Source organism: Morus notabilis, unplaced genomic scaffold (genome assembly GCF_000414095.1).
Source record: "Morus notabilis unplaced genomic scaffold, ASM41409v2 Scaffold1008, whole genome shotgun sequence".
Lineage (NCBI taxonomy): Eukaryota > Viridiplantae > Streptophyta > Magnoliopsida > Rosales > Moraceae > Morus > Morus notabilis.
Genome location: NW_010367831.1, coordinates 45,881 through 56,964, shown reverse-complemented (window position 1 = coordinate 56,964; position 11,084 = coordinate 45,881). Strand labels below are relative to the sequence as shown.

General features: G+C 34.6%; 1 protein-coding gene and 1 pseudogene across 1 annotated transcript; both read left to right on the top strand.

Annotated features, from left to right (window-relative positions):
• The first annotated feature begins 3,653 nt into the window (after positions 1-3,653).
• Positions 3,654-4,585, top strand: LOC112094534 (annotated as a pseudogene).
• A 1,327-nt stretch (positions 4,586-5,912) lies between these two features.
• LOC21391766 (WAT1-related protein At5g40240) lies at positions 5,913-8,158 on the top strand. The gene is made up of 7 exons (XM_024175640.1): positions 5,913-6,103; positions 6,207-6,269; positions 6,357-6,470; positions 6,743-6,974; positions 7,126-7,284; positions 7,517-7,668; positions 8,017-8,158. The coding sequence occupies exons 1-7, from the start codon at positions 5,913-5,915 to the stop codon at positions 8,156-8,158; spliced, it is 1,053 nt and encodes a 350-aa protein (XP_024031408.1).
• Positions 8,159-11,084: the final 2,926 nt, after the last annotated feature.

The window sequence follows — 11,084 nt, the reverse complement described above, 5'->3', positions numbered from 1 at the left end:
AACTGCTGAGGTGCGCTTGCATTTCTTCTTAGAACTTGCAACACTTGCACTAGCACTACCGCTTGTCTCTCCTCCATGGCCACTTGTGCCACCACCATTGCGTCCTCGACCTCTAGTACGTCCACCAGGGGTCGGATTTGCAGTTTGATCAGCATTTCTTTCCATAGTTTGCGATTCCTGTGATTGAAAAACATTAGGAAATTGCCCTTCTTCGATGTTGAATTGGGCATCAATAGGAATATCACCACCACCACCATAACCAGAAGAAGCCATTATGAAAAATAAGAGAGATTGAGAGCGCTTTGAGAGAGCTTAAGAGAGATCGAGATTCGAGAGAGATTTAAGCGAGATTAAGAGAGATTTGAGAGAAATTAAGAGAAATTGAGAGAGATTAAGAGAAATTGAGAGAGAATGAGAGTTTTGGGGTGAGGAAAATGGTTGGGGGGAGGGGGTATTTATAGGAAAATTTTTTGGTTGAAAAAAAAAAATTTTCCCCAAAAAATTCGGGTCCAACGGCTACAAATTTTTCGGGCAGGTCAGGCAAAATTCAGGCAGTTCGGGCAACGGATAAAAATCCGACCGTTTGGTTCAAAAATTTGGGCAAAATGCGAGTTCGGGTTCGGGCAAAAGACCGTTTTTTTTCAAAATTCGGGCATTTTTCGGGCTAACGGTAAAAAAAAATCGGGCATTTTTCAGGCACAGGTCAAAATTCGGGCAACGGTCACCAAAATTCGGGCAACGGTCACAAAAAATTTGGGTAATTCGGGCAAAATTCGGGAAGTTCGGGTATTTGCCGGAAAATTCAAAAAAAATCCGGCGAACGGCGGGGGAAGGCTTCTCCACGACGGCGGGCTGTCGGGGGGCTTACCATTTTCGGGCTACCCAAGCCCGTGCCCGAAGAAAATCATTTTCGGGCGGCGAGACGGGCCTGCCCGCCGTGCCCAAAAATTTTCGGGCATCGGGCATACCCGCCGCCCGAAAGTCCAACACTGAATTCTAGACCATGTGACTTTAGCGATGACCCTCACAAAGAAATTCATTATCTATTTTGATTGAGACAAGTTTAAACAAAATTTATTTAGTTCTTATATAGACTTCAGACCCTCTCTCTTTGCTTCCCAACTGATGTGGGATAAAGGCACTCATTTTATTTTGCCAAAATTCAAACAGTTTCAATCGTTTTTAGAAATATTGATTGCCAAGTTTGATTTTTATTATAATACATCATTTATTAATGAGAAGTGTTCTGAAATTGTTAAAGTCCTATTTTATAAATTGATTTATTGATGACAGTCTACTGTATTAAACCTAATATTTTACCCCTAGCTACTTTCGCATCCTTGATCTAAACTAGTAAAGTTGCTCGGCTCTTGAGCTCCCGTGTTTTTTTTTTATTATTATTTTTTCCCTCTCTGATCTTGGAAGCAATTAATAGATGAGATCATGAATACTGGAGAATAGAGATCAGTTTTCATGGTTGCTTGGATCAATTAGTGAATATGAGATGTTTGTAAGGCTAAAGTTAATTGATACTCTAGTTATGTATTATGAGTAATATTGTACGTAATTAAAGCATCTAAATGTGGATATTCAGTTTTTATTTTTATTTTTCTTTGAGAAAATATTTAAGTCTTTATTTTAAGTATTGTAACGATTGTTGTTGTACGTTTTAACTATAAATTAACTAGGAAATAGAAGGGTATTATTATAATATTGTTTCGATAGAAGCCTTGCAAGCTTATAGCTTAACGCTTTACTATATCAAAGAAGCAACATGGTTATTGATTTATTAATCGGACAGTTTCTTGCTGTGGAAAAGTCATGATGTCCTACCAATAAATTTAATCATGTCATAGTACCTTGACTCTTTCTTAGGTTTAGCAAAGATTTCAAAAATTAGGTGCACATAGAGGAAAATATATACATATATCCTCCTATATATAGATATATATATATATAGAGGCCTTGTAAAAATAACTTAATAGGAAAGTTTTATTAGTAAAATAACTTTTTAAAAATTTTTATTTGTAAAATGACTTTCTTTTAAAATATGACAATCTCTCTCCTCTCCACTCTCACTCCAGACTCGAAGGAGGAGGAGAGATTTGTTGTCACGACGGAGGCGAGCATCAGAATGTTGACCGCCGAAGACCACAGTGTTGCTCTTCTGAATCTAGCCGTTCTGTCGCCTATTTTCAGAGAAACAGAACTCATCTTCTTCTTGTTGTTGGTTTCTTTTTCTGCTCCCGCTTCTTCTTGGTCTGGATCTGTGAGTGACAGAGTGAGATTTGTGGAGTAGAGATCTGGAAATAAATAAAATTAAAATTAAAAAATCATTTTCTTAATTTTACTTTTTCACTTGGTTATTTTAACCAAATTCTCTACTTGTGGCTGTAAGCTTACGCAAAATACCTTTTAAATGTAAATTTTATTACACTCCAAACTTAAGTCACCTTTTCACATTTACACCTCTTGAATATGAAAAAGTTTCATTCGCGCTCTCTCTCTCTCTCTCTCTCTCAAATTAAAATGCTAGCAAACATCCTCCCTCTTCCTTCTTTCATTTTTTAATTAGATTTTAGAGCTCGTTTAGAATCTATATATATATATATATATATATATATATATAATATCCTTTGAGTAAGGGTGGGTAGAGAGCGCAGGAAAGGAAATGGCAGGGTGGGAATGAAACACGTGGAAGAGTAATATAAGGCAACATTGATATCTAGAGAATAGGTTTGAGGACTCACCTTTGTTGGCACGTAAATCAGCTTCTCAACAATACAAGGTAGTAAGTGAAATCTCTCACTCACCATGGAAAAAAAAAAAAAAAACGAAAAACGCGAGGGAAAGAAGAGAGAAAGGAAAATGATAAAAAGAGAGTGAAAGAGAAGATGACCAGCTAGTATATAAGTAGATGTTTAACTACATCACTTGAACAGTAATATATTTCTAAAATTATATATAGATATATTTATAAAACTAACAAAATCAAATTTGACGGAGTATTTTTCTAATAGTCTACAGTAAAAATCTTAAAAAGATTATACCAATTTATTTCCTCAAGAGAAATTATTCACCAGTCCCTACTATCTTTATATTGCCCCAAGTAATTGTTTTTTTTTTAATATTGGTTTTCAACCCCTCCATTGATCACAAAGTTCAAAGTGCACTGTCCCTAAAATTTTGTCTCAATCTTTGGCCCTATTCACATAAAATAATCCCATACACTGAGATCGATAGTAAAGTCTAACTATTTTCTGTTTATTATTTTAATTCGGAACAATAAACTCCCCAACTATTTGGGAAGGAAATAATTAAGTAATAGCAGTAAAAAAAATAATTAAAAGTCAGATCTTCTCAAATTGAAAGCATGCTATGTGGGAAACTTTTTTTCTTTTGGTAACCTAATTCTTTTTCTTCTTTTTTTTTTTTTTCCTCTTCTTTGGTTTTATACACTTTTGCTATGAGAGTTACTCTAGCTTTAGTCTTTCTCAATTTGAAAGGATTAGAGAAGACAATCCATACCAAACACTATAGAAGAAAGGTCCTCCCTTTTCTATTTATTTTCCTCATTAAGTTATATATCTTTCTTTCTCATTGTTTTCCCTCATGCTAAACATAGCCTAGTCATGATACACTTTTTATATGTTATGATATATATGCCAAGTCCCGCTTTTACCTTCATATTGGGGGCCTTTTTTTTTTTTTTTTTTTTTTTTTTTTTTTTTTTTGTCTCTCCTTAATTATCTTCCTTCAAAATTGTGTTACCAATTTGCGTTTGGAAGAAAGAAAAAAGAGGGTTGTGTTACATTACGTAGCTTTGTTTTTGGGATTTCTCGTGGTCAGTTTTATTTATAATTTGTTCTCTCATAAGACTTTTTTTTTTTTACTGCCTGAATAAGGATGGAAAATCTGGATCTAAGAAGCTCAACAACTCAAATCAAAATCATAGGGACCGCACTTTCAGTTACAGGCGCATTGATAGCGGTTCTCTACAAGGGCCCCACAATTCTATCCTCTTCATTTTCATCTCCTTCCAAGGCATCATCCTTTCAACTTCCTCTAAAAACATCCCAAGAATTTTGGGTCGTAGGAGGCCTTTTACTAGGTTCCCAAAACCTTCTAGGCTCAATGTGGTACATTATTGAGGTAACTTCTTGCCCAAGAAATGTGCAAATCGTTGAAAAAGTTACCAGGGAAGCTATTGTAAATTAAGATTTCAATTCTTTCTAGCACTTGACAGACCTAGGTGATGAAAATGTACCCAGATGAGCAAATTGTGACACTTGGGGTACTTCCTATGTAAGACAATTATTGTGTTACCCTTATAGCAGAATCGAAATTGAGCGCTTGAACACTGAGGCCTGATATAGCTTTGGTCACTATTGTATTATCAGTAAGGGACTATATCATGGCCTATATATGTGTATATAATACAGCAAGCTGTTGGTATAAAGGTTTAAGTGATTGAAGATTTTTCTTTTTTTATTTTCAGGGATTTTTTGGTCCATCTTTCAGCTCGTTACTCCACACATGGGGGCTGCACTTGAAGGGGTCTCTGCGAGTTTGGAACTCGTTCTAAAATAATTTTATTTTTTTGTATGAAAATAAAAATGAAAACATTTTCAATCTCAGACATAAATCATTTTTAAAAATGCGTTTGATAGTTTTATCAAGAGATTATTTTCAGTATAAAAAACTCATTAATGTCTCTCTTTCTCTCTCTCTGCTTGAGAGAGGAGAAAATGAAAACAAAAAATAAAAAATGACTAAAAGTCATTTTTCATTTCTCTCTCATTTTACACTAAACCAAAAAATCATTTTCATTTTTATTTTTTATCTTTATTGCGTCAAACGCCGTTTTAAAAACGTTTTTATTTTTTTCTCAAAAAACGTGAAAAACAAAAATGGAATCAATTCCAAACACGACCTTTATTTCTCAATCTTCAAGCCATTTTCAATTGCCGTTGCCGCCGCGTTCGGTTTCATATTCCTTGGTGATCCTCTCCGTCTTGGGAGGTATTTAACGTTCTCATTACTCTTCTTTTATCCCGGTGGAATTTTAGGAAATTTAGCTCCACAATCACCAAGGAAGAATAACTGATTTTTTTTCCCCCCTTTTTCCATTGTTTTAAATGCCCTTTCTAGTGTCATTGGAGAAACTATACTACTACTGGGGTTTGATGCTGTGATATGGGGAATACCTCAAGAAGACGATAGCGGATCCAATAATAACTTGAGAGCCTCATCTGATGATGGAAATACCACCCCTTTGCTACCAAAGTGCAAAATCGAAGATACAGAAATGCTAACTGTTCTTTTTTTCTTTCTTTTAAATAATTTTTCTTGTTGTCTAAAATACGAATGGTATAGCTGATCAAACATGGTTAATACCTCAATTCCATTTCATTTAAACTATAAAATTGTAATTAAAACATTTTATATTTGCGAATGATTCAAAAAAGCCTCCGAGTTGATGAAAACATGGCCGAGATTCGTGTCAATTATTATTTATTCAACTCAATTACACGTATTAGTCAGACAATGCGATGAATACGCATCTTGTCGTGTTATATATGTTTGTTTTCGTCCCGGGAGCCCAAGTTGCAAATAAACAAACCACAGCGATTATCATATCATGTTTAAATAAATGGCCTATATCAAATATTTAATTATGTGATAGTTGCCTTGGGTTATAATAAAATATAGGAAGAAACCAAAACTAATCTGCATATGGAAGAAGAAGAATAAACAAACCACAGCGATTATCATATCATGTTTAAATAAATGGCCTATATCAAATATTTAATTATGTGATAGTTGCCTTGGGTTATAATAAAATATAGGAAGAAACCAAAACTAATCTGCATAGAAGAAGCGAGATCACAGGAAGAAGGAAGGAAGGAAAAATGGCAAGGTTGGATTGTAAGAAAGAAGTTGTGCCATTCACAGCCATGGCATCAGTAGAGTGCATAAGCGTGATCTTAAACACCTTGTACAAAGCGGCAGCTGCGAAAGGATTGAGCTATTTTGTCTACGTCACATATTCTTATGCTTTAGGCGCACTTGTTTACTTACCTCTTCTCTTCATCTTTCCTAGGTGATGATCTCCTCTTTTTCATCTCCTTGCTAATCATGTTGATCTAACATACCCTTTTATGTTCTCTCTCTCATTTTTAGAATTTATTCGTCGTCATTCGCAGAACGGGACTTCCCCCATTAAAGCCCTCTATCCTTTACAGAATTCTCCTCCTCTCAGTGATCGGGTATGAAATACATCGAGAAATCTACTTTCTTTTTTTGATTTTTAATTTTTAGAAAATTAATCAAATTATTCATGTTTGGCAAAGCAGGTATGCGGGTAATATATGCATATTTAAAGGTATAGAATATAGCTCACCGACTCTTGCTTCGGCCATCAGCAACCTTCAGCCAGCGTTTACTTTCGTATTGGCTGTCATCTTCAGGTTTTTCTTCTTCCTCGACGTTTCTTCTTTTCTTCCTTTGTTGTTTATCCCTTCAACATAAAATATCTAGCTCATAAGGATGTTTAATTAACTAATTTGTTCTTTGGATATTGTTTACAACCCTCTTGCGCCTTTCGATTCTATATCAACATAGTGAATTTCCAGTCAAGATGCGTGTTGCGCACAGTTTTTAAGGTTGAACAAACTGAACTTCTTAATAAATAATTTCTCCTCAACCTCTAGTGTTAACATTTTGTCGATGCCTCGAAAAGGATGGAAAAACTCGATCTTGGAAGCTCAAGCACTAGAGCCAAAACCATAGGCACTATACTTTCAGTATCAGGTGCATTAATAGCGATCCTCTACGATGGCCCGGTAATTCTATCGTCTTCATCACCCTCATCACTTGAGTATCCTCTGCAAACACCAGAAACAAATTGGATTCTAGGTGGCCTTTTACTTGTTGCCTTCTGCATTCTGGTCTCAGTCTGGTACATTCTTCAGGTAATTTGGTACAGTTTTCCGCCAAATCGGGCTACCTGGAAAAAATTTTCACTATCTTAATAATATCTTACTCTAACTTATTGATTATTTGATCTTATTCATGGAAAAAAAAAAAGTTTAACTAAGTTTAAATTCTCTAGAATTTTTCCAGACCCACGTCATCAAATTATACCCGGCTGAGGTAACTGTGGTAGTCCTATTCTCTCTATGCACATCAATTATTGCAGCAGCGGTATGCTTCATAGTAGAGACAGACACAAGTGCTTGGAGATTGAGGACTGATTTAGCATTACCCACCATTGTACTTTATGTAAGTACTAAAAGACAAAAACTTGATCTCATCTTCTAACAACTTCAAACTTTCTCGAAAAAAAAGTGGGTTCTAAGTATCACAAGAAACAGATGTACGCCGACATGTGAAAGGACCCACTATGGAGGGCATGTCTATTTTTGTGTCGTCTGGCTCAATTAGAGAGGGGTAGCAAGTAATTAACACTACAAGCTGTTGGATGTGTGTGTAAAATTGATAGTACTCATTTCAGGGATTGTTTGGTCCTACCTTCACCGCAACCGTTCACACATGGGGGCTGCACTTGAAGGGCCCCGTCTATGTCACGATCTTTAGGCCGATTGCCATCGTCATTGCAGCTGCTATGGGAGTCATGTTCCTGGGTGATGTTCTGCATCTTGGGAGGTATTCAAACTTCCATTGATCTTTTGGTACCATTGATCATAAAACAGTTGACTAAGTGACAAGTATTTGATCGTTTTTTCTTTTTGTTTTGGCAATTGCAGTCCCGAACCATTAAAATGCTCGCAATTAACGATTTTTCTTTGATTGCGAGCATTTTAATTTTTAGGATGTGCATATTTGTCAAAATTAAGAGAAAGGGGACCAAGTTATCACCTACTAATTAAACAGTTCAAGGACCAATGGAATCAAACCATATTTTCTTTCTTTAGAGCAAGGAAACAGTTAGTATTAGTTTGCTTCTTTATTTTGTGACACAAGTAATTTGCCTTCGCCGTTCCAATTTTGTAGTGCTATAGGAGCAATGATACTATTAGTCGGTTTTTACGGTGTGATATGGGGAAAAGCAAATGAAGAAACTATGAGCAAGGATTCTGCCTCTGCAGATCACCCTGGAGCTTCACCTGATGGAGAGCATTTGTTGAGAAGTTAGAGAAGGTGTTTATGTCCAATAATGCAGGCAATGCTAGTGCTTGAATTTCATGTTATCTCGGATGTTTCAACTTTCAATTATGTTGCTTTTCAGGGAAATGAAAAGGATGACAAGGTAATGAAATGATGTTTTTTTTTTTTTTCATTATTTATTTTTGAGAAATTGTATTTGTACAAGTACCTCTAAAATGGGAGAGCCAACATTAAAGCTCAAAGCCAACAAAATGTCTAACGCGGAACAAACTATAAAAGGTCGTAGTAGCAAAATACTCAACAACCAAGGATGAACGAGAAAGGAGAGAAGTCACCAAGGTGAAATGCAAAATAATCTAACTATATATATATATATATATATATTTATACACACACACACCCTATCAATGACAATAGAACACATCCTAGTTAATCAAGTACTACTGTCGACTCCTTTGACTGAGGTATTGATCAACATTTTAGAAATATATATCTGAATTATAAAAGTCTAAATTGAGACCTAAAAAATGTGTATGGTACAATATAATATGTCCAATTTCGTCATGACATGCATCAGCAAGAAAATTGTTACAGATTGGGCGAGATTCCCAAGCACCTTTTAGTGCGTTTGGTTGGTGGATTCGTGCCATGATTCGTAGTTCCCTATAGTATTTTCTCACCGAAAATGGTTCTGAATCCATGAACCAAACATCCACTCAATTTTGGAGAAATTAAAGTCAAGACTAGGGTATTTAGAATTTGGACTTGTTTGTACTTGGTGGCACTCTGTAGCAGAGGACAATCGGAGTAAACATGTTAAAAATCTAAGTCATCATGAAATTCCAATGCTTTTGGTTCCAAGTAAAAATATAAAAGGTCGTACATGGAGCATATACAGTATCTTAGATAACAAATTCTTGGAGAAGTTGTTATTACTTCCTTGGTATGGAAGACGTTTTGGTGGCTCAACCTTTCGGATGGTTGGCAACTATAACCTTTTATGATTAGTGAAGAAAAGGATGCAATTATTCACCTTCTTCCTATTTTTCCTCCTGAAGATGAAGATGATGAAGAGATAGATTATCTAAGTAGCTATCTAGAAAATTACCTTTCTAAGATTACGACATTTACTCCTGATCCTATAGCAAATGTAAATGGTGTAATCTGTGTGGCTATATTTGGGGAATTAGACGAGTTTGGCTTATATTCGACCTGATAAAGAAACATGATGGATCCGTATTATTGGTGAGGAACACACCACATTCAATGATGTGGCATATCATGACAATCAATTTTATGCTATAACTCACAATGGTGCTCTTGTATCTTTCGAAACATCGCAATATCCATTTAAATATAACGTAAAGTTAACGTCGACAAAGACCTCAAGATATAGTAAAAAATGACATTTTTGTTTCAAGAGATACCTGATGGAATCGTGTAAGGGAGAGCTTTTGCAGGTAAAAATGTACAAAGAATCACTTGGCGACCGGGATCGTGTGTAACAAAGAAATTCATAGTCTTCAGATTCGATTTTGAAAAGACTAGATGGCTTAAGATGGAAAGTTTAGGTGATATTGCTTTATTTTTTAGGTGACAATAGCTCTATATCTGCCTTAACACATCTGATTTTACTGGCTGCCAAGGGAATAGCATATACTTTACACATGACCAGGATATCCTTGGTCTTCACAAGCGCGGACCTTGGGACTTGGGTGTCTATGATCTTGAAAAGTGGAAGAATCACAAATTTTTTCGGCATTGGTTTGGCAACTTTCGCTAAAATGCGTCTCCGAGCACCAATTTGCATTGCACCTTCTTAAGGAACAACCGCAAAAGGAGTCACTGCTCGCTTACCGCTTGCAAATGGAAACAAAATGTTCTATCGCTCATAATTTAATTTGTTTACCTCAATTTAACTATTAATTATTTGTTTATTTTGATATTTCGGAACAATGGAATAATATTTTGCTTTTATTGTAGTTTTATTTACTGCAATTGACTTTTTCACCTTCTACTAGGTTTTGGCCCACACGCTCCGCGCAGGACGGGGTGAAGTTCTATTAAAAAAACTAATTTGACATATAGTAAAGTGTTTATTTACAATTTAGCATTATAATCTATTAAGAGCTTCTATCGAAATTTTTTACTAACTGAGAGGACTGATTTAGTATACTTAATAAATATGTATTATAAACTGCACACACATATACGATTATGGTTTTATAGGGCTAACGTGTGGAACCACATCTAATCTAATTGCATATATAGAATATTGTAGTAATAGTATTTAAATAGGGATATATTTGTAAAAAATATTTGAATCGGAAAATTAGAAAAAATAATAATTTAATGAAGTTAAAGAAACATCAAAATGTATGTTTCAATTACAAATATGTTTCTGACGAATGTTGTATTTTCGTAATAGAAGAAATAGTTTGATCTTGATAAATCAAATAGAAAACTAATTAAGGTACATATGGAAAAGAACAAGATGTTTACGTAAGTGCATATTTGAGGATTATTATTTCAATAGTTTCTTTTTTAAAAATAAATGATATTTTAAAACAAATCACATAGAAAACTAATTACATGTAAGGAGAAAAATATTTACTTAATCATATATTCGAGGAAAAACGTTTCAACAGAGTAAAAGGGGAATATATATATATATATATATATATATATATATAACCTAAAATATATAGAGATTGTGAGAAAACTACGCGAGTAATATATTTGTAGAAAATATTTTGACTGAGAAATTAGAGTAGAGAAGAATAATTTAACGAGAATTGAATTTACAATATATGTGAAAAATGGTAAAAAAAAAAAAAAAAAGAGAAGAAACATAAATAAAGGCTGAGCATGTAAATATAAAATCATTGAGGACTAAAAATTAAATGTAAGAAAAGCAAAAATTCCTGTGTAAGTATAGAAACAATAAACACACA